The 24448-nt window shown below is 42.0% G+C and overlaps 1 protein-coding gene across 2 annotated transcripts in view; it reads left to right on the top strand.

The window, feature by feature from the left end:
- The window catches only part of LOC311029753 (leucine-rich repeat transmembrane neuronal protein 4), a 106955-nt gene extending 85069 nt beyond the window's left edge, over positions 1-21886 (top strand). Inside the window, exon 3 of one of the 2 annotated variants that reach the window (XR_014598911.1) lies at positions 21230-21330. Coding sequence is in view for 1 of the 2 variants with exons in the window: in XM_084035074.1 (XP_083891200.1) it covers positions 21230-21550 (321 nt within the window). In the remaining variant the exon portion in view is untranslated. Of the gene's footprint in view, positions 1-21229 lie in introns of both variants that reach the window. The other variant, XM_084035074.1, reaches the window with a different exon arrangement.
- Positions 21887-24448: the final 2562 nt, after the last annotated feature.

Genomic DNA, 24448 nt, shown 5'->3' with positions numbered 1-24448 from the left:
CTGTGATTTATTCCCGTTATGCGGCTGTTTTGCATTCTCTTCTACTCTTTTGAGTGTTTTAATCTTGATGTCCCTGTAAAGCACTTCATGACGTTGTCTTTAAAAAAAGCACTTTATTTAAATAAAGCTCATTATGATTACAGTTACCCAATCCATTATCACCACTTTGGGTTTAGTTCTACCAGGACTGAGTAATGACCTGGCAGAACCTGTTTTTCAACTAGACAAGACAAAAAAAAGAGAGAAAACACTCTCTAATCCCTCCTACCAAATACAGAGGTGTCAGGAGGAAATAGAGCTAGCATGCGGACATGCAAATTGCCCTTCTACTGTAATTAAGCGAACAATTGTTTGAACAACATGGGCCGCAAGATCAAACCGTTGCCGTTTTCCATCATGAATTTTCGAGTATTCTGCTGCTAGCTGTGCTGTTAGCTTCGCTGCTGCTGCAGATTGTAAAAGGGGGGCTTTGAACATGTTAACGCAGAGAGCAGAGCAGAAGGAGGGGGGGCAGCCAAAACCTGCTGGAACCAATGGTGGCATTATCTAGAGTCAAACATCTGGTGAGTCAGACTATTGTTAGGCTGCCAATTTAGTTGACGCTTTTTTCCTTTTATTGGATATTGGACAGTGGGGCAGTCATGTGGTCCACTGCTGATATGATGGACTTCTTCCCTGACAACATATATAACAATGTGGAAAAACCATCAGTTATATTTGATAATTTCTCACAATATATTTACTCTTTTTGACTTTATTAATGGTTTTGTGAATGTATTTTTCAGTTGAAATCAGTATTTTTATCTTTGAATGTATGGATTTGGTCAGCCTTATGTATTTCACTACTATTGGTAGTCTTTCAATTTAATTGCCTGGTGACTTGAAGGCTGTTTCATAGACATGATTGCTGAATACTTTACTTTTTTATTGCTTGGCTAGGTTCCATTTTCAGTGTATTTATTTAAGGTTCGAAGCCTCACCACATTAAAAAACACTTAAACCAACAGATAGCAGGAGTATGAAATATGCTGATATTCCATGTTCCTTATATAGAGTAACAAATCATGAGGAACATTTTCTCGTCATGATCAAACAGCCACAGCGTTTGTTTCAAGTCCCTTTGATTTAACAACCTCCTGTTGAATGTAGACGTTCTCATCTGAATTGCCTCTCAGTGCAAAACACAAAGCCAAATCAGTCTGCTAATATGAGGACCTGATGTCTCATATTAAATTCAGCAAATGCTAGCTGTAGCGGCACGCCGCAGAGAAATTTGAACATTTACACAACTTGCTATGCATAAACAGTGTAATAATGACAACTACTCAAGGGTGCCACATTCTGTGATTTCAAACAGCATTTCATAGCTACAAATGAGACAAATAATTACAGCAAGATGGCTGTATAAACCTTCTTAACAATGTTGTATGTATTTTTTTCTTTTGAGACACTCAACATGAACATCATGTTCCCTCTGTTTAAGGGCCCCCATTAGCATCTATTGTTCTCTACTGGTAGGGCACCCCAGAGAGTAGGTCATCATGTTTTCTCCACTTGAGGGTACCCCAGAGAACACTTCATGATGTTTTCTCCAATGGTACGGCACCCCAGAGAGTACATCATCATGTTTTCTCCACTTGAGGGTACCCCAGAGAACACTTCATCATGTTTTCTCCACTGGTAGGGCACCCCAGGGGGCATTTCATCATGTTTTCTCCACTGGCAGGTCACCCCAGATAGCATGTCATTATGTTTTCTCCACTGGTAGGGCATCCCAGAGGGCACTTCATCATGTTTTCTCCACTGGCAGGGCACCCCAGAGAGCACATCATCATGTCTTCTCCACTTGAGGGTACCCCAGAGAACACTTCATCATGTTTTCTCCACTGGTAGGGCACCCCAGGGGGCATTTCATCATGTTTTCTCCACTGGCAGGGCACCCCAGAGAGCATGTCATCATGTTTTCTCTACTGGTAGGGCACTCCAGTGGGTACTTTTGCTGCATCTTTTTCCATCGTGGGAGTCCACCATTGCTCACTGCTATTAAAGTGAAGTTTTTAAAAAAAAAACAGATAATAGTTAATTTTGTATGTTAGGCTGTCATGAGCGACTCTACAGATTAAAAAAAACCCCATTGTTCTTAAATTACCGAGAATTAATTGAGATGACTTTGCATCAGACGCTTGCAGGAACTTTTTGGCGTGTGCGTGGGTACGTTGCTATGGAAACTGTGGTCTCTTAATGCCCAGGACATAACCTCGCAATCGGACCACTTAGCAAGCGAGTCAGAGGAAGGCGATTCTTGGCTCCTCTCCTCCCTGTAATTCGGTTACCACGAGGCTGTCATTTAGCTCAGGCAGACTGACAGGGCTTTAAAAGTAAGGAAGAAACTGCAATTACCCTGAGAAATGCATTAAAAAAGGCTAGAGCCATCAGGCCGCTTTCATGTGTACTCCAACACACGAGAAGTGAAGGATTGACTCTGCGTTACACATCACTGACAGTGAAGAAAGTGTCCTCAATCTTTCCATGTCTTTTTTTTCCTGTTGTTTTTATTCTCTTTAAAGGACAACATGCTGGATTTTGAAGACATTAGATGTGATGAGAGTCTTGTAACATCACCGGTGGACTGCATGTCATGTATATCGTGTGCTGCACATCACATATTGCCAGTATTTGGCATTTGATAAGGAGCTGGTTCAGATACAGAGATACGTCTACCCGTTGGCAGACTCCGACACATCCTGTCCAGTTGATGATATTTCTGAAGCAGATTTGTCTTTGGAATTTTCATATCAAAGACCGGACATTTTGAACTTGTCACTGCAAAGCTGCATTTCTATCTGCATTCTATTCATATCAGTGCTAGCTCCATGGTGGCAAGCTACCGCTGCAAATAATACCAAAAACAAACCTGTTTAGTTCAGTACTATTTACAATGTTGGACAAATAAATCAGCTCAAAAATGAATACAAAAAAGGCTTTCCTCATAGCTTTAGATCTGGCATAATAGTCACATTTTCTTCAGTATCAAAAGTCATCATATTTGTGTTGTTGTTTAATGCAGCATGACTTTCCATTTTGGAACTATAGTGCCAGAAACTGAAAACAGAATCCTTTCAAATGGAAATAAGAAAAATAAATAGGAGTGATCAAATTCATGCAATATTTTTGTATATATTTAGAATAATTTATCAAAAGCAAAGAATATGTTTTCTTTTCTTCACATGTGATGACTATTCCTAAATAAAAGGAGCCAACCGAGAAAAATAATTACAATAATTAGCCCGCATTTCAGATTTCCATAAATACCCATACAGACACGAGCTGCTGTGTAATTACCTGAACAAAGAGTTAACTTGCTGAATGAGCATGGAACTGAAACAAAATTATCCTCAGATCACCTTGTGCTGCTGCAAAAAAAAGGAAAAGGGAAGAAAATATAGACAATATATATTCATTGTGAGAGATAACAAAATGTTCTGACAAGGACATCCAAATACACTCTATTAAAAGTCGGACGAGGTCTCAATAGGCTATGGAGCTAAGTATTAGTATTCTAGCGCAGTATGATCATGCCCTAAGTCAGTTCGGCTGTATTAATGAATTTCTGTATTTCTCCATAAACATGAGAATGTGTCTGTCATGCCATTGCAGAGAGATAACTGACTCTACCAAGGACAAGAGGAATCCCTAAGGTCTTTTATTCCTGAGCTCCAAATTTCTGTCACCTCTCACCGTCCATGCTCCATTTTGAGTGCCGTTCCCAAAGATTTGCACCGCGGGAGAACGTGGAGGTTCTTTGATTTAGTAGTCGGGGCAGAGCAGGCCCCGTTATTCTACATCTGTCAGCTTAAAAATCCTGTTGAAGCACATGCCAGGATACAAATTGAGCTTGCCTGTGTACGCTCGGTTTGTCTGTGTGTTTAGCTGAAGGTTCTGCCAATCATCGTAATGTAATTTTGAGTAGAACTAAAAGGGTGAATGTTGTGGGTCGAGTTGAGAACGGGAAATGTAAAACCTGGGAAAAAGTAACAGAAAAGACAAGCCGATGTATATGAAGCTATTTCGGGGGGATGTAAAGGACTGAATATGCGTTAAGTCGGGCTGAGTGAGCAATTGATTGTCAAACTTGCAAAGGCAGCAAAAACCAGTCGGTTGTGCCACCGGCAAGCTGACTGCCATTATCAGCCAGAAGGACTCTGGAGTGTTTGGGCTGACACTCGACTTGGCCAGGAGTGATGTGGTAAAATGCCTACAAGCTAAAGCTCCATTATTTATTGTTTCCAAGCACAAAAGACTTTATTTTTTATTTATTTATTTTTTTACAGAGACATGACGGCTACCAAAGTGTGTTTTACTTGAGTCATTATGTGATGTTTCTTAACAATATGTCTGCAGCCTGCCAGCTCATTAGTCAGCTAGTCACTGGAGGACAGGCCTGCCAGACTTGTCTCCACGTTTATTTGAGCTGAGAAAATTAAATCAGGACAATGATTTACCTCCAGACGAAACATCTGCAGTGTTGTCAAAACTGTGAGAAAATGTGTTGCCTTTGTCATTTGAGTTTCACCTGCAATAAGCAGCGAAAGGAGTCGACAGCTTTTAGTGGAAACAAAATCATAGGTAACATCAAAATAGTCATTTAAAATGTCATTTAAAACTGTGGATTAAGGCCAATTGTGTGCGTAGGATTTGTTGGCATTTAGTAGAACGTGGGACATTGCTCTTTTAAAAAAAAACATGACACTGTGCCTAAACTGGCTGCGAGTGAGGAAGTACTGCAGAGTGAGCTGTTTTGAGCTGATTTTTTTCTCAGTCACCCTGTTTCTCTTCATTCCTGTCCAAATGAACATCCTTCTGCTCACTCCTTCCTTTAAAAGGCCACCGAGTGCAAATCCATAGTAATGCCATTCACTTCGCTCAGAAGATATCCTTACCATTATTACCCTACTTTAGGAACAACTTAAGTCAGGCGGTTTGACAAGCGTGTTATGGTGGTGGCAACACTCTTCGTTCACTCTGCGATACGGTAAAACATGGTCGGTGAAAGACAACGAACTCCATGTAGGCGGAATCCTCCAGTTCTGACAAGTGAACCCAATGCAGAAGTGCCTTACACTTGCATTCTCGCTGTCGGCCATCAGGGGGCAACTCCTCTGGTTGCAAAAAGAAGTCCGATTATATAGAAGCCTGTGAGAAAATCACTCTGCTTCTTGCTTGATTTATTATCTCAGTATAAAATTGTAAACATGAGTTTATGGTCCCAATCGCTGGTTGCAATTCTTCCATTTAGAGTAAAATGGATGATAAAGCAGGTATGCTTTAGGGCATTTTCTGGTCTAGTAGTTGTGTTTGCTGTCTAATAAATTAAACCCTTCCAGTGTGCTTTCAATTCATGCAATCTATGTGTAACATTGTTGTCATCTAAACATGCCTTATTCAGCATTCAGTTATAATTAACTCAGCCCTCATTTATTGTCATTCAAAGCCTCAAAACAGTAGTCTACAAACCACAGTGACTATGTCCACTTCTTACACACGACCGATGACTCATTCTTAGTCTAAAATAATATAAACACCAGCATTCTTTTCAGTTTAGAGAGATTATAATCGAATACAACCAGGATTGTTTGTTGCATTCTATTTCTGCTACTAGATCGAAATGCAAAACACGTCGCAACACCTTTAAGTGTCCAGTGTGTGTCACACTGCAAAGGATCTCCTATCGGCAGCGTTTATTTTTTTTTTCCTGGGCGTTATATCTAATAAGTCCAGTCATTAATTTTTTCAGCCATAAGGAAATTAGTTAAGGAAATGAGATGAGAAACCATTTTATTCCTATAATAGGCTCATTTAAACGTTGCTTATTTCTCAGGATCAAATCAAAGCGTACAAAAAACACACAGAATGGCCGATAAATTACTAATGGATGAGTGTATGGGTTAGTTTTAATCACACCACTGAGAGTAAAAGATGTGTGTTTCAAAGCACCACATGCTGTTTCTCCGAATCATTTGTCCAACCTGAGCTGAGCAACGGAAAGGACGAGATGACAGAGGCATGTACAGATGAGGGAGAGAGGAATAAAAGGAGATACGGGAGCAGCTCGTGGGCGAGAGAAGGTGACGGGGAGCTTGACAGCACATGGAAACACATGACTGTAGGCTCGGACCAACTGCTGTTCAGAGTGCAGAGGACTGGGGTATTTTACTGTTTTACTGTTAAAAAATTCTGTCAGGTTTGGAGCCCATCCCTGGACCACCTTATTCTAGATCTGTAACCTCATATGTTAACAGAAGTGCTATGAAATCCTGCGGTGCCTGGAACTCCTCAGGTGGTACAAGAGTCATTTTATGATTTGGAACTGAGAGCCTAACTGTAATATTAAACAGTTCTGCGGGTCCACGAGGGCGATCACTCAAACCGAGCTTCGATGGTCCATCTTTCATTCACTGACAGCGGAGGAGTGATATTTTTTATTTCCATTGTTCACATTGTACATTGGAGTGACGTCCGTCCATCCATCCATCTGTCATACGCGCTCGTTTATTTTCTAGTCATGGAGTCGTACAACATTGTCCCAGCATGCATTGGGTGAAAGGCGGCGGGGGGGGGGGGGGGGGGGGTGTCGTTGGGGGGGATGATATTTATGTTTTCACATAAACCTGTGAAAATGTGAAATGTGTGAATCCCTCAAAAAAGCATTTGTGCACGTTGTGTATTTGTATTGCGTGGAACTTGTTACAGTGCTACGCAATGATTCTTGCATACTGTTTCATTTACATAAAAAAAGACAAAAATAACAGTGCGACAGGGAGTGCGATTGTTTGCTTTTGTAACAGCAGCCAGAATTTTTCTGCAAATGTGTATATACATGTTTGTGTGTCCATGCATTCAGGCTGCTGCCATCTGTAAGACGGAGAGTGGGTGGGGACGCTGCAATAATATGACTAAAGGCAATTTATATACAGTTGCTCCATTACAATAGCAATCACCAAGAGCCACCTGATGAAATATTTATCAGGGATTTGAGGATTCAGGCGGTTTTAATTACCATTTGCTAAACAGGCATCTCACAAGGTTTACCGTGGTGCCGTCAGTGCTGTCATTCAGTGTTTGCTTGTCTCTGCTGCTTGCAGCGACATGTTTTGCTCTGTGTGCGTTACAAGAAGAGGAACATGGTAAACTAACACAGTCAGTCTGTCTTCATAACCACAAATCTTATTTTTTCTTAAATTACAGTAGCCTATCATGGATTAGAATGACATAATCCAGGGGGCGACTTCAGAAACTTTAAATGTAACGTACATGAAACTAATGGTGAGACTTATGATTAACATCTTAATTCATGTGTTACACAAAGCTATATTAGAAGGTGCTCAATAAAAAATTCAGACCTATTGGCTCCATATGGCTCTCAACATGGAGACGGCTGCTAGCAGCTAACAGTGCAAACAACAGTGATATGCTTTGCGACGACGGCTTCATCAGCTGTTTGCTGCTTTATTAATGCTCTGAATTTTTGATTTAGCACCTTTTAAATGGGACTGATTTGCTATGAAAGTGGACATATCGCGGAATAATACTGCATTGTAAAACTGCTCAGCTGCTCAAGAATTCATTCATTACAGGGACATTTTACCGTGAAAAGTCAGCGAAGAGAGTGGCAATATAATCAGCATATGCAGACCTTTAGCCGAGGCGAGATGCCGCGGCTTCTTAATGTGGCAGGGCTCATTACTTCTGCTAACTCTTCAGTCAGGCTCAGAAAGGCGTCTTTGGGCAGAGGAAAGTGACTGATGATGTCCGTGCCACTGTACCTTTCCAACAGGTCTCTGAAAACCCAAATAAGTCTTTCATTTTGTCCAACTTGTCTTCATCTAAGAGCGAAATGAAGGCCGGCCAAATACTTAAACCAGTCTAAAAGCTCTTCTCTGGTTTGGTAATACATTTTTGTCTGCAATGGCTTTAACATCTTGAGCATCTGACACCGTTTATCTTCAGATGTTCGATTCAGATAACGAAAAAAAACCTATATTACAGTAACTTCAAGAATAGCAGTAGTGATCCCTCTTCCTGCAGACAGACGTGCTGCTAAATGAATGGGCAGATATCACAGCTGTAGAATCACAGCGTTTATATATATAATAGCAAAACATAAGCAAGGACTTCAAGAGGAGAAATACACAGTGAGACGGACTACTGTGGGTCAAGTTGGAGATCAACTCTGAAGGGGATGACAAAAGATGCAAAGTGAGTTAGTAAATGATCGATGGGGTACAAGAAAGGGTATGCATTCTATTCTAATATCATTATTTAGGCGATCGTGTTTGTGCAGCGAACCAAAAGTTGATGAATGAGACACCGATGGATTTATAGCCTTAAATGTCTTGTGTCGAAGCAAATGAAGAGAGATGAAACGGGCGCCAGACTTCACTTGGTGTCAAACAATGGCAAGGTGATCAAAGAAGTCATTTGCCCCAAATTCCCTGAATTCTACATGTCTTTTTGCGCCGCGGAGTTTGATCCATTTGCACAACCTCTAATTGAAATTCCAACGAGAGATGTTCGAGCCTCAAAGGGGCTGCCTGGTCAAGATTTCTCAGTGAAAAGGTTCTCTCTTGAGGGATTTGCTCTGCCGCGGATGGATATGCAAAACCGTCCCCTCAGGGATTGCCAGTAGCGACCAGGATTTTCCTCTGATTACTTAAGCCCAGTGGCTAATTACCTTTTTTCAGATAAAAACATACGCCTCCTCATTAATTCAGCACTCCACAATCTATCATAATTACTGCCAAATAAGTTGTTGTTTTGGATTTCATTTCACAGAGGGAATTCCATGCATGTTAGTGCACTTTGTCAAAGAAAATAAATTGGTAAAACCACACCGAATGTAGCCTTTCACAACATGTGTTTTTAAAAGAAGACCCTAGAGAGGATGTTTTCCTGTTCTCTCCCTTTCCTTAGTCCAAAGGGAGGTACTCCCCACCACAGGAACTCTGCTCCTGAACTGCTTGAAAAACCTCAATTGAAATCTTGCCTTTTCTTCCATAAAGTGGTGATGTCACCAAGTAACACATTTGCTAGTTTGGCGCTCCCTCAAACAAAGGTAGAAAAAGCAGAGCTGAGTCGCCATGTGAAGAAGAGGCTGTTTTCTGTGGTGCAAGAGAACATTTTCTTTGTATCGACTTCCAAAGGAAGAGGAGTTGAAGTGGCTAAAATCCCACTACTCCTCAGCAGTGCAGCTCCTGTTTACTGGTTAGGATTGTGGGTGTGATATTTCTGACAAACACATTTAGCGTTTGACCAACAGAATGGGCTAGCTGACCAAAACCAAGTATAAACCAGAAATGGAGTATAATTTTTAAAGGACCCCATCTCTAAAAAACTACAAAGATTATTTTATAAATTACATGATATGAATGATTTGTTAATATTGGAGCAGGAAGATCCCTTTCAGTGTTTTAAGCATTAGATTTGATTAGATGACTGACAAAAATAGCTATAAGTTGTGATATTCCCCAGTCCCAGCCCCGTCCCAGGTCGGTAGCTTATGTTACGTTATTTATTTTAAGCCAAACCATTGTGTTTTTTCTAACCCTAATATAAAATGACTTGTGTACCACCAGCCTTGCCATACAGCGTTAAAGACTGTTTCACAACGTTAATCATGCGCACTCTTCAGCGTTACAATACTTTAATGATGTTGGGCCAAGTGGCCATAAGGATGAGGTTAAATGTACACCTTTTTTACTGACATTAACTCACTCCTTATTTAAGGACTCTTGCAGCCACATGCTGTAAGTTATCATTATAAATACATTCCATCCCTTCACTCATTAGCTTTTGTATCTTCCGGTCTATTCGGAAGCTTGTCAATCATCTTACACATATTCATTGCTTTTGTGCCATGTTTTCCTTTCCTTTTAAATTTAAGAATATTACTTAATACTGTTTAACAGGCAGGAATTCAATGCATCTCCATACAACCCTCCATCTTCTTTGCTTTCCATCTTCTCCAATGAAATAAAACACCTACTACTCAATCACGGCCGCTGCCTTCCTGCTGCATGCCAGAGACCGACGAGTGGGTGAGGAGTAGCATTTTGCCAAGAAATAATTAAAATAACTGGCATTTCACACATTAAATTTAAAAACAGAATGTGTTGAACTGGAGATGTGGAGAACTATTTAAAAAAAAAGGAACGTTCCTGACCTTGTCTTTACTTTTAAATCGTCCGTGCGAGGGTTGAAAATCTGCAGAGAGCCAAGAGAAAGAGGGAGAAAATGATTAACCGTGAACGCCACATGCTGCGTTGAGATGGTTTTGCGTTTGTTTGTTTGCATCAGTGAATATCTAGCTTTGTTAAAACGCCATCTGTGCCTGAATGCTGTTAAGTCAGTACGTGGCGAGGCAAGATGGGAAGCAGATAGGAAGAAGGTCTGCATATCAGTTCTGGCTGCGGCCCAGCTCCCTTTGACATGTCTTATTAGTCAGGTCTTTAAAAGCCCCGGCCTGCCTTCCCAGGCACACTCCTGCCCAATATCCCTGATTAAAGTGCGACTGACGCTCCCGGTGTGGAGCCAAGTTGGCCACACAGCGTTTATGTTGGGTCATGCTCATTACTCAGACACACTGCCAGTGCCGCCGCGACTGGAAGCAGAACGTAATGCAAGACCTCAGGAGCCAAGAGATTTGGGAACTTTGAATTCAATGTGGGACAGCAGAAATTAAACTACAAATTGTTCTCCTTTGACACAAATGTCGTTCTGGCTTCCGAGATTTATTGAATGAGTGGAGCTCAAGCAATTGAAATTTGTTTGTTCAGTGTGCCCTGGGTTTGATCATTTGCATGTATATAGATAACATAAAAATAAAAGGACATGGATGGTTTCAGCTGCACAACGTGCCTGCTAAAGGGTTAATTTATATTACACAACCCAGAAATGAGGGTAACTAATGAATAAAAATGTAATCATATAATTATTGTGATGTTTAATTTCTTCTGACTATCATGCTCAGTATGATGGGCTAATGCTAAAACCAAGCACATAGGTGTTGTTTTGTTACCCTGAAAACATGCAGATATGGTGAATGACTTTTCCCTAAGCAGTGCCTGCAGGTAATTACACCCAGGGCAGCATGTATTTAGCTGGAGAGATAATCACAGGGCAACAAAAAAATGGAAAAGAATAATTTGCTTCGAAACAATTAGCTGTAGCCTAACGTTTACCACAAATTATGAAGCAAACTTTGCACCAGAAGCCAGATGGAGCCAGATGGAGTTAGGTTGCTGCCCTGCTGCTTGTGTCCACACTCCCATTCACTGGTTGCAAAAAATCCAAGATGGCGACTGTCAAAATGCTGAACTTGACGCATGAAAACCGTAGTCCACAAACCAATGGGGGACATCACAATGACTATGTCCACCTCGTCTATGGCGAGTATTCATTTATGCGATTCATCGGTAAACAGAATCTACATTTATGATAATCAATTGGTCATCATTTGTAATGGAAAAAAATTCATTTCAAATGTGATAATTTATTTTTTTTGTGCTATTTCCCACAATTTAAAATGAGTTTTAAACTGTCGGTCGGACAAAACAAGCAACAAAAGAGTTTTCTGATGTTTCACAAAATAAACAATTGAAAGAAAAATAATTAACAACGATAACAATCATTAGTTGGAGGCCTTATCTATACTGACAGAAGTGAGCATGAGACTTGGAAACGAAACGTACTGTACACTGCAAGCTTTCCTTCTCATCCCCATTGTTCCACAGCCCTCGCCTTCATTAGTTGTGGTAATTGTGTGTTGTGCTGAATGTGTGTGTGAAAGCAAACTGGGCCGAGGAACGTGTTGAGCAGTGAGTAACATTTCACGGCCCATTTGCTGTGGTCTGCGGAAGCCCCTTTCTCACTGTACGTACCGTCGAGTGGGAGGAGGTTGTGATGAGCCGACGCTGGGCGCTCATCGGTGCGTGAAGGGGGCCTCGATCCTGCCCTCCTTCCCAGTCTTTCCCCCAGTTTTTTCTCTCACTTTACCTTCCTTTAAAACCACATTCCTGTAGTGGAGCTCTGTATGTATTTATTAGTGCATCCAGCTATCTGTGTGTGTGTGTGTATGTGTTGTGCCAGAGACCTGTAATCAAGAGTCACGGCACATAAAGGGACCTCTGGTCATTAAGGAATTAGTGGGAGGCTAACGGCTTGTTTAGAGAATCAATTAGTTTAAAATGTGGACATGTGGGCTCATTTTCACACACGGCTCTACGAGGGGGAAGTCAAGGTTGTACATTCTGCCTCTGAAGTTAACTGACCCTTTATGGCTCTACGACTAGTGCAGTCCTGGGAGGCCCCTTTAATCCGACGGAAGTTTGTCTTTAAGACACAATAAAGCAGCAGTTAGAGCATCTTTAGCCTCTTTACTGTCATCTATTTCTGGGTGAAATGGAATATGTGGGCAGGGTGTAATTTCAGGAAATATTTGATCAGATGGCTGGGGCGCTTGATTCGATCGTCTGGAAGTGGGCGTTAATTAACAAGCACAGAGCCCCCAGAGACCCACAGCCATTCCTCTATTCACTTGTACCGGGGCTGTTTGTGTTGTTGGAACAGGATGTGGCAGAGGAGGAAGAGTGAATCAATTCCAGCCACTTCGACCGCAGCAGCAACAGCAGCACTTTTTTGGAAATGTGACACACAAAAGGAAACATTCAGGCGCTTACAAATGCAGCGAGGGAAGTGTTCCTCTCGGGATGGGCTGTCTGAAAACAAACGGATGGTGTTTAGCTTCACACCCCCTCAGACACGTCCACGCACAGCGCTCTGCTGAAAACCTGACTGGTGGGCTCCGTGTCATCGAAGCCCGCCTCGCAACATCTGTGCCGACCACCCCCGCATGCTGGAGCGGCACACAGCGGGAACACGGCGGTCACACGTGCAGACAGCGCTCTTCACAGGTTTCCAGAGAACATGTGATTTAGTCTTTAGAGTCGATCTACGTGTGTACAGACGGTACATGCTATTAACATGTTAACATACGGCCTTCGTAAGCTGAGCTGTTTTACTGAGCTGCAGCAGCAGGTACTGAACCATATAAATGTTGGAAACTACTATTACTACTACCACACATCCACAACTACTACAACTAATACTACCATCAGCACATGCACTATCACAACCTTTACTACTATTGCTACTGCTACTACCACCACTACCAGTATTGTTAGTAGCATGACCCACTAATGATGACACCACATGACCCCCCCCCCCCCAAAAAAAAAAAAAAAAACTATAGCACTCTGATCATAGCACTGTTGCTCTTAAGGTATACTTTACTCAGATGAGGACCTAACACTTGTTCTATTTTTAGCTCTTACTTTATCGGCAATGATACGTTGTGGTTTCTTTGTTTCCTTCTTTTGACAAATGTACTTATTGTAAGTCGCTTTGGACAAAAGCATCTGCTAAATGACCTAAATGTAAATGTATTACTGCTATCACTGCATTCACCACAATCACCACTACAAGTACCAATACCAGTACTACTACCCCCACACCCAGCCCCACTACTACTACTACTACTACTACTACTACTACTACCTTCAGTACCACTCCTAATACCACCACCCCATCCAGCACCATTACTACTACTTTCATCAGTATGATTACTACTACTACTACTACTATCTTCAGTAGCACTCCTACTACCACCGCCACATCCAGCCCCACCACTACTACTACTATCATCAGTACCAATACTAGTACAACTAGTCCTACTACTACCACCACATCCACCACCACTACTACTATTATTACTACTATTACTACTTACATCATTACTAATACTACTACTACTACTACTACTACTACAAGCAGTACTATGCCCACAAATCCCACTATTACTACTACTACCCCTAAGAACATTACTGCCATCACTACTGTTCCTCCCACCACCACCTCAGTACTAATATTAGTATGATTACAGTGCAAGGGTAAAATTGTATTATTATATGCCATAATATAATAATTCATAATACATGTATATCATCATAATGATTCATAATATGAACAACCTGCACCATTACTGGTCCCACATTCAATTTAAATGCATTGCCAATTGATGATTTCATTTAGCAATATGCAAGTAAAAGTGAAGGCGAGATAATAGTCGGGAAGCGAATGATGTTGTAGTGGGGGGGCACAAGCATGACAGACACAAACCCAGAGCTCTGTGGGAGCTGAGATTTATTCTCAGTGGCAGTAAGTACTTTGTACAACAACACAGCACTGTGGGACACGGTTATAGAGAAACCGTTTCAACGGCATAAACACTGGACCTTTACATCAAATATGCATCACGCCGTGCTTTAAATATAGATGAACTGAAATGAATCACGGTAATATACGGTATCTCTCGACGTCTGCGTAGAGGACTGGAGGGATGGGAATTGGGCAAAGAAAAGAGTAATTATACGGTTATTTCCAGTAGCTCAGTCATGGTTTATTTCTATAATTCCCAAAATGAAAAAAGTAAGCCCACAAATTGTTTAATATTCCATAACACAATACAGATAAACAGATACATGCTGGAAAACAATGTTTTACAAGGATACAAGTCAATAACAACAGTAATATTTAACGCTGTCTAAAAAAAAATTGATAGACAACCTGTTTTGTTTTTGAGATTACTTCACAGAAGCAGACAAAACTCAAAATGAGTTATTCCCAAGCTAATTCATGGGTGTGCAGACATAAAAAGACTGAACATTAATGAGAATTAAAAAAAAAAGCAACAGCCCGGGCAACATTTTACTGGGAGTCTGTTGCGCCTCCGATTCACTCTGTTATGTTATGTGTCTGTGTGCCACAATACGGTGACTTGAGAGGATCAAAGTGTTTGGCTGGGAGAGCGGCAGACTTTTGAACCGGAATGCTCCTGCAGCTCAGGGAGGCATTAGCATGGTCTGCCTGTGGCACAGTTACTGTCTCCTTAGCTGCTCATAAAAGCATGAATGCAAAATGAGACGCAACTTGAAAAGGGCCACTGGAACACTGTAAAAAATGAATTTATGGGATTTTGCGGTCTGTTTTTTTAAGAGACTCCCCTAACAAACTGCAGCTGTTATGAGGAAGGATTGTGGAAATATACACAGATGGAGGATGCAAATTGTTTTTGCAATTCTCTGATCAGGTTTTTACAGTCTTTGGTTATGAGGCATGTGCTTGTGCATGATGGATCACACGGTATCACTTAAAAGAAAGCAATATATAATTTGACCAGCACAAAAATAAAATAAAAAATGTATCACACAGCTTTAAATATGACAACTATGTAATCAAAAGAAGCAAAAGTGGATCCGATAAAAAGTAAAAGTCAAGCTGAAATGCATTTCAAACCATTTAAGATCGTATCCCCAGTGATATTGTGCACAACAATACATTTATTCATAATTTTATCTCAAAATTCAATCTTTTATTCTTCCTGGAAAACAAAATATGATGAGTGCTTACATTAGCTACCAATAATATCATGACATCCATCCATCCATCCATCAATCAATCTGCAACTTTGACTCTGCACAGAGCTGGAGAAGGTTGTGAGCTTATCTTTTTAACTGTCAAGTCATGTCCCGACTGCCGATCCTGTTTCACTCGGAAATACATCACACAGAAGCTAGAAACTCCGAAAATACCGTTTCAGCTGGACTCTAACTTCCTCATGCAGCTTGTTTCAACGCTTTTGGGACAAAATGTCCCTGAGGTCACTCTAGTGTGTTCAGGCATCCGGAGATAAAGAGGCAGGATGCCAGTCATTGTCAGCTGAAGCACAATCAGGTACTTGTGGCAGAGATCCAAAGAAGCAGAAATCCATCCAGCAGTGCAGCGTGGGGAGTTGAGGGAGGTTTGTTTTTTCTTCATGCAAATGTCTTCTGACAAGTAGAAACTGCAGAATGAAATGTTGGACCCACACCAATAAGGCTCACACTCACATGAGAACGTCGTCCTATGGAGAGGTGAAAGCTCATTGGAGAGTTGGACATTGACAACTGCACATGCCAAGACTTAAATGCATCCAGTGATAGGAGATGATAATAAAAAAGGTTTTGTGGACCGAAACCCTTCTTGATTGCAAGGTTCTTCCTAGGAGGATCACTGCTGTGGCCTTCTTTTGTCTTAAAGGGACGGCGTGTAGCATTTAGAGCAGGTGTGTCAAACTGATCCAGTAAAGGGCCGCTGTGGCTGCAGGTTTTCATTCCAACCAAGCAAGAACACACCTGATCCAACCAATCAAGGTTTGAAGGCAAATCAGGTAGGTGAATAAGTCGAGTCAGGTGTGTTCTTGCTTGGTTGGAATGAAAACCTGCAGCCACAGTGGCCCTTTACTGGATCAGTTTGACACACCTGATTTAGAGGCATCTATGGGCAGAAATGGAATATCATAGTCTGATTTTTAGTGTGTAATTACCTGAAACGAATAATCATTTTCCACTGCCTTTGAATGAGCCAGTTGTGTTTTGGGTCCTCTTCACCTCAACATTTCTACAGTAGCTGAGGAGGGACAAACCAAATGCTGGCTCTAGATGGAGCCATTCCGGTTTTCCTATTCTAGTTTTAATACAATGTGGAAAAGATGACAAATCATTAAAACAGTGAAGGTGGAGATGACATTTCAGAACATTCATACACAAAATGGCAAATGATAAGGATAACACTATATGGAAAAATAAGAGAGAAAAATATATTGAAAAAAATAAAAATAAAATTAAAGAAAATAAGCAGGTTTTTTGCTTTAATCTTCAATATTAACAAGAATGTCTCCATGGTAGATGCCCTACATGCTTGGCCCATGGGAGAGTTTTGACTTGTTTGCAGTGTGCAACCTCACTGCTACCGCCAAACCCTACACACCGGCCCTTTAAACTCAAATGAATCATTCATAAATACTGGGATCATTGCTTTGCCTTTCTAAAGTTCATGTGCTACCTGGCGCGTAGGAACATGACCTCATGCTATTCCCTTTCCCACATGTACTAACTGTGAGTGCAGCTCTTATTGTGTTCAACATAGATACATAACTTTAGGTAAGGTTGGATGTGTCAAAGTAAAGCTGCCGTATGAAGCACTTATTCCCTGAAGACACGACGAACCAGTGGAAGATGAACCAATTTGTCAAGGACCAGTATGTGTTATGTTAGACCTACTTTTTCTGCATTGTGGCAACATACTTGGGCACCCATTCAGAGCTGAATATGTAAATGACGTGCTCAGTGCTAAACAAGCCTAAGAGCTTCAGATTTAGTGAGTGAGCCAGCCTGCTCCTTTATGTCTTTATGCTTGAAGGGAGGGAGCGTCTAGACCTTAAACCTGCCAGGAAGTTCCTGCCTGAGGAGCTCAGGTTGCAATCACATGGGCTTTCCAGCACAAAAATAGAAAAATTTGAAAAAGTAGTGCCGAAAGAGAGAGGCATGCCCGGGTGCTGATCACCGAAACGTTCAGATCAGTTCTAATGCATAGTTTTCCAGCGTAAGGATGCTCAACACAAAATTACATGAAATGATAGTTCTTGTGAGATGCTTTGCAGCTCTGCATGACACTCATAATACCATTTTCACTCTTCAGATTTATGAAGAAATCACCCGCCGCCTGCAATATAGGCCTCACTGACGCTCTGTTTACACAGCCACCAGTTTTCCAATTTAATGGAAGCAATTAGATAATGAATGATAGATGGAATATTAAAATTTTGCCGCACCTTTTTTTAATATGGTAGGCACATCTATAGCAATCTGCTAAGAAGACGGTGGATAAATGGTCAAAAGCACCTCGATTAAGCGTGAAGAGTGACGGATGGATGACAAACTGAAAGGATTTGGCCCAGTTTACACTTTTTTTAAAATAAAAAGCAGCAGGAACTTCTCCGCAGCGTTCTGACCTGTTAGATAAGCCCCCGCATCATTCATTCCCACCCACGCCACGTATTTTTAGAACATTCGGAAAATAAATTGAAGTGTCTATGCTGTATTTTTGTTCGCCTGACCAGATGTTATCCGTTTACATATTTGGCAGCCTCCACAGTCAACAGACTCTTCGGCGTGAGGAATTAATAATTTCCTAATGCTGAGAGGCACAAAGAGAGGCCGATAGCATTCCTAATGAGCTAGCCGTGCCTCTTGACTGCACGGACGGGCGGTGAATATCAATAGCACCTTTTTTTGTTCACGGAAAATCTGACACAAACAGCGTTTTGCATCAACGACATTGTCCAACGAGCCAAATCTGCTCCTTTTTTTACATTTATGCACCATTTTTTAGAGCTGTACTGAATGTTAAAAGGTGTAGACGGAATGTTAAAAGATGAATAAGTCTCCTGTTGCTGTATCTGTTTTCTCTTTTTTTATGTTCTGTCCCTTCTTCCGTCCATGTACAAATATGCATCACACACTCTGCACAAGGTTAGATTTATGCCCTGACAATGTGATGTAATCCACTGAAATGGTTTGGACTTAATATCAGTTAATTAGTCTGTTGGACCTATGAGGAGAGCTGAGGTGGACTGGGATTGAGCTGGTGGTGGTGGTGGTGGTGGTGAAGAGTTTAAACTGAAAGGGGAATGAGGGGAGTAATCCACTGAGTGCCTGTAATGTAATGAGTCAGCTGCACTTTATGGGAGTCCATCTGAGGAGGAACGAGGTATGAAAAGAAGGAAGGAGGAGGCTCTGGAGGTGTGTGGACGGAGCTGAAAGTAAGGTTGGAGGCCTGATGGGTGAATATGTAACTCCGGCACCGTACATTATCTGTAGACCAGGCAAGCATGCTCTCAGCAGCCTTTTTACACGAATACACCATTACAATTTTGCCAAATTGTATTGCAGCACTGCATCATGGTTGCGCTTTTTACAGTAAAGCCTGAAGCAACAAATAAACATTTTTTTTCTAATCTAAAACAGAACTGGTGTTAATGCTTTCAGAGTGGCTTTATCTTGGCCCCGTGGTTCGGGATCATTTCTGAACCGCCGAGCAGCGTTAGCCCGGACTGTTTGCATTTGACTTTGAAATCGGTGCCCGCTCACACAAACACACTATTCCCCCTCCCCAGCCGGCATATATCTGCATTTCATTGACACAGTCGGCCCTCTTTTAGAAAAGCTTGGCGTGCATTCTCTTAAGTTCCCTCAAATAGGATTGCTGCACTCAGAATGCCATTATATGATAAGTTTAATAAATGTACAAGAATATTGGTGCTTTTCTGGGTCGCTGGAACCGATGATTCTCTTATTTCTGAATCCACTTTGTTGACTTGTCTCTTCCTGCTTTGCTCCTCCGGGACATAATTTGTACTGTATTTGGAATTGCTGTTAGAAAATCCTCTGCTTCCCGATTGCCCTCCACTCAGTTGACCAAATTAAACAGCACTAGTTTTGCATGTGGTTTCAAAGTTTTGAGATCACACACACAATCTGAAAATTCTGGTGCCAAACTTTTTGGGCCGATTATTTCTTCAATGTTCTTTTGTATAAACCAATAAATGTATATTAACCATGTTTACCAGACCATTATTTCTGGAAAGGATGTGTTGCTTTTGAGCTTTTCAATCATAATTATCAAGTACTAATGCATTTCAGTGGACATAGTCACTCTGACATCACCCATGGTTTTAAAGTTCAACATTTTGTAAGTGACCATAATGTTATAACATGTATTGTGTAAAATGTAAGTGAAAAAATAATTTTCCAGAGGAGTCGCCCCCTGATGATGGGCAGTGAATGCAAGTTTAATGCACATCTGCATTGGCTTCACTAGTCAGAATCGAAGGTTTCCACCTGGTTACAGCACAAACCTTCAAGGTAACTCAAAGTCTTGGCCCTTAAAACCACATCTTCATGTTCAGATACCAAAAAGGATAAGTACAAAAATGTAATTTGTAAATGTAATGTAAAAAGGGTGACCTGATTTACATTACAGTATTTTTAAAGAAGCGAACCTCCACCAGTTAAGGTTAAAACCGCGACGTCAAGGATGTGCATGAAAGACGGTGCAGTTGTGACACGTCTCCTCCTCCTCCTCCTACGCCTCCTCAAGAGTCCGGGGTTGTATTATTCATGTCTTCCGTGTCGGTGTCATATCTGCAGCTCCCGCTGTTGTTGTGTGTTTCTTGTCGCCTGTGTGTACAGATCTGATGATCTGTCGCTCTGCCAGGCTGCTGTGTTTAATCCAGGTCAGCTGCCATCTTCCCTCGCTGTTTTTACAGCCTGTTAGGGATCTCTTAATTGGCCTTTAAAAAAAAAAAAGAAGAAGTGTGTGATTTAGTTGGGGAGTAATTGTGGAGTGTCATGAGAGACTCATCTGTTTGTTTGGCATGTTTGAAGGTTGGGGGGGGGGGGCAAGCCAAGACACACAGCCAGATGTGACGAGCGCTCCTGGCCGTCACACAAGTGACATGGCGCTGAGACAGAGCGTATTCACTCCAGCTCTCATCGGCAGGGTTGAAGACAAAAGAGGAGGTCGTCATATGCAGCATGTTTTCCCTGCTGTTCATGCGTGCATATTTTAACATGCAAAATGCTGTATTTGATTGAGTTGCAGGGAGAGCTACAGTACAAGACTCGGGCAGGTGAAATGTTTCTCGCATCGGTAAAAGGAAAAACAGTTGCTCGCTTTTGGAGGGACTTTGCAGCAAATGTTTTTTTTTGGGGGGGGAAGCTGCAGGCTCAGGTGGTCGCCATGTGAGGATGATTACAGAGGGCCAGCAGTTAACTGCCAAATTAACTGCTCTGTAGGCTTGGAGTCACACAGGCACAATGAAATGTTGTGTGACAAATTGAATGCATTAAAAAAAAAACCCCAACCAAACATAATTTGAAAGTGTGTAATGTTTATTTGAAAAGAACACAGCTCGGGCTGTGGTAGCTTTTTAGCCAGGGGTTGCTGTATTTGTTTTTATATGTATAAAAGTCCAGAAATGAATCCTAGTTATTTATTTATTTGACTTCACCATTAACTGACATAACTCTGGTGTGTAATCATTTCAGTCATTTTCATACATCTGAAGCACACAGCTGGCTGAGAATTGGTGAGGCTAATGATTTTCTTCTTCTCTCTCTGTCCCCTTCTATGTCCTCTTCTCCTTCACTCTTGTCCACTTTTCCTGGCGTTATCCTCTCCATCACGCCCTCCTTCCTATCTTTCCCTCTCTGCTCTCTGTCTGTCTTCTGAACAGGTCCCCCACCAGTTGGGCGCGCTGACCTTCTACCGCTACGAACAGCCTATCGTAGACTACTGTCAGGCCCATCAACCCCTGCGGCTCAACATGGGCTATGAGGGACCCCCACAGGGCCTGGAGGGCCTGGAGGACCTGGGGCCGTGTGATAGGGGCACTATACAGACAGTGGCGCTGCCTGCCGTGCCCTCCGCTGCCAGCATAGGTGCCCCCGTGCCAGGGCCTCGCTCTCCTCCGCCGCCCCTCAGACCACCGTCTGAAGGTCCCAGCGGCCCTTACCCTCCCGCCGAACGCACCGGCACACTCAAATTCGGACGCTAGCAAGCCGAGGCTGCTCGTTGGAAGTGGGGGCAAGGACTTTGTAATGAAGGGGGCGGGCGAGCTGGTTATTCAGTGGGGCCTTGTTTTCAGAACACGAGTGTGTAAACTAGAGGACGAAACATTTCTAATTCTGCCTGGAGGTTATTTAGCATCTTAAAACACACACAGTCTCACTAATATACAGTCGTGGGTGAGACATCCCTGCACATCATTTAGATTCCTTTTTTTTTTTTTCAAAGCACCTCACATAAAACTCGTTACTACTGAATCATGGAAGATAATACAGCATTACAATGAAAAAGTATTAGCTTAGTTTATACATCTGGTCTTAGCCATATCCCATCATGGGGCACCTGTTCGTCTCAGTCCACATGCACCGAGTCAGGAGGTTGAGGGGGACGTGCAATAAACACAAGTTCTCCATCAGGTGAGAGCAGTTAACATAAAACATAAAAAAAAGAGAGATGGAGCTGGATATCATGTGACGAGCGAACGGCTTCTTACTGTGATTATTATTAAAAGTATCGAGTCAGTATTTCATAAAGATGAGTCATTCGAAACAATTTCATCGAATTGATCTCACTTTTGTCATTGTTTCCTTTAGATGTGGGACTTCATGCTGAATTCCATTTAATGTGCATGTCAAACCAAAGAGTTTACTTGTATTTTTTTTATTTTTTTTTATTTTAATGCACATAAGCTACTTTCGCTGAGGGCGTTCTTAAAATGCCAGTCGGCCTACTAAAATGGCCTCTGCCAACTCACATTCACAATTACAACCAAACCCCCTGGTGGTTTTTAAGGTGGACTGGGCGTAATCTTCACAGATTAGCAAAGTCACCGCATACAAGTGACGTTTTAAAGAATATTTATCGGAACGACTACCCGGTCTTCCCAACATCAATTATTCACAATCTTGGTGACGCCACGCATGGCAAACACCAACACTTTAAGGTGGGAAGTTTCCCTCCAAATTCCTTAAACGTGCAGCGGCCTCTTTTCACAGCAGAACGGCAGGTCTTTGTATATGATTATATCCCAGCTGAATGATCGACTATGCTTTAAAGAGGTAATCATGGGGAATTCACGTGGTCAAATTAGTCCATTTGAATGGAAAGTATTGTACATATTGTTCCGATAAAAGGCCCACTTTTACAGAAGGTCAAACCACTGTCACTGCCCCAAACGGTCATTTGAAACATTGTTCAGTCAATGTTTGACTTTTATCACACTGGACAATTTGGAGCGCACCATCTCGCTGTGGTCGTGTTGGCAAAGCTCTGGCCATGTGCTCTCCTCCCCCCCCCCCCCCCCCCCTCCCCTCCCCTCCACCACAGAGAACAACCGTGCCTAGTGGGGGCATGTTGAACCGGCACGCTGACTTCTCTTTAACCTGCGTATGAACCCTGGGACTCCACTGGGAATATTGCCTGACATCATCTTTTTTATTTTTTTCGCGTGCCTGCAGTGCTGGACTTTATTGCACTTGGTAACCCTGTCGAGCACTGCTACTCATTGACTTGCGGAGCTAATGGGGACTGCAGACACGGCCGTGATAGCCTGTCAAATATCATCTCCGGCTTAATCCGAGCAGTGCACCGGGGCGTTTTCTACATGTCAGTGGTCATACTCTTGGGAGTTGGTGGAAAACCGTGCTTGGTCCTCCCACGGGCGCGACTGATTGATCTGCATATAAAAATGCCAGGGGCCAAAATGTCCTCGCAAAAGCGGGGTGCATCCTCAAGATAAGAGAAAAACTAGGGATTTTTGTTGTTTTGTTTCTTTTATTGTTTTGTCTTGGAACATGAGACCGTTTTTGAGGTGTTCGAAGATGATGTCAAGAAATTCTATAAGACTAATCAAAGGACAAAAATTGAATATTTATCGTGTAAATAGTGAATCTTTAAAGATGAAGAGGAAACAAAAAAAAAAAAGAAAAAAAGTATGAACTTCACTTCTTCTGAAACACAAACTGCTTGTGAACAGAAGAGGGGCCTTATTCACTCTCCGGTGGGAATCTGTTACCAGGATGACTCGGTGAAGAGGTTCCTACTGTATCGCTCCTGTTGTTTCGATGATAAATATTTTTCTATATATGCTCCCGTCACTATTCAGCCATTTAACACTAATTATGTTACCGAGGTTATTTCTCAAAACCCAGTCATCACCAGAAGAAGGGAATATCGGGAGCCCTGTTATTATGATATACTTCAGAACCTCATAGTGATCCACATTTTCTGTTCTGACATGTCTCATCTAGCAGGAGTTGGCCGTGTGATGTGTTGTTAGGTGCATCCCAACCCTCCTGTTGTTTAACAATCCTCCACTCTGCCATTTTACGGCCCACTCTGGGAGAGGAAGTGTGCTGTTCTTTATACCAAGAGTTTAACTTGGGAAGGATGTTTTTTTCTTTTCTTTGATGTGCCATTATTGTGTTCAATGTTTGACCAAAAACCAGCCACAAAACAACAAGTGACCCAAAAGTCTTAGGGTTTGGGTTCCCCTTCGTGTACAGGATAAATGCATACAAAAGCAGTTGAATTCGCTCAGTGCGGTTGCTTAATAGTGCTGGTGGAGTTTACTTTGTAATAGCAGCTGTGCTGATGTCTTTATAATGGGAGCTCTCTCGATTCTATCCATGTATTGTCTTGCCTTGCTCTATATCACCCCTGCTAACTCCTTGGCCTGAATTTTCATGTCTGCCTCCGGGTGACTCGGGTGAACCTGTTTAATGATGTTCTATTTCTGTCCGCATGCTGATATTTTTGGGAAAACTATGCCCAGTGAGGGAGGAGCGCTGAACCAGAGACAAACAGTACGGGAGATATTTCCTGTCTGGAGTGCCCTAGAACCAGCAGCACGTGTCATGGACAACTTCACTGTTTTTTTTCTTTTCTT

Source organism: Eutrigla gurnardus (genome assembly GCF_963514095.1).
Source record: "Eutrigla gurnardus genome assembly, chromosome: 19".
Lineage (NCBI taxonomy): Eukaryota > Metazoa > Chordata > Actinopteri > Perciformes > Triglidae > Eutrigla > Eutrigla gurnardus.
Note: the sequence above shows the minus strand (reverse complement) of the source record. Positions and strands in the feature narration are given on the sequence as shown.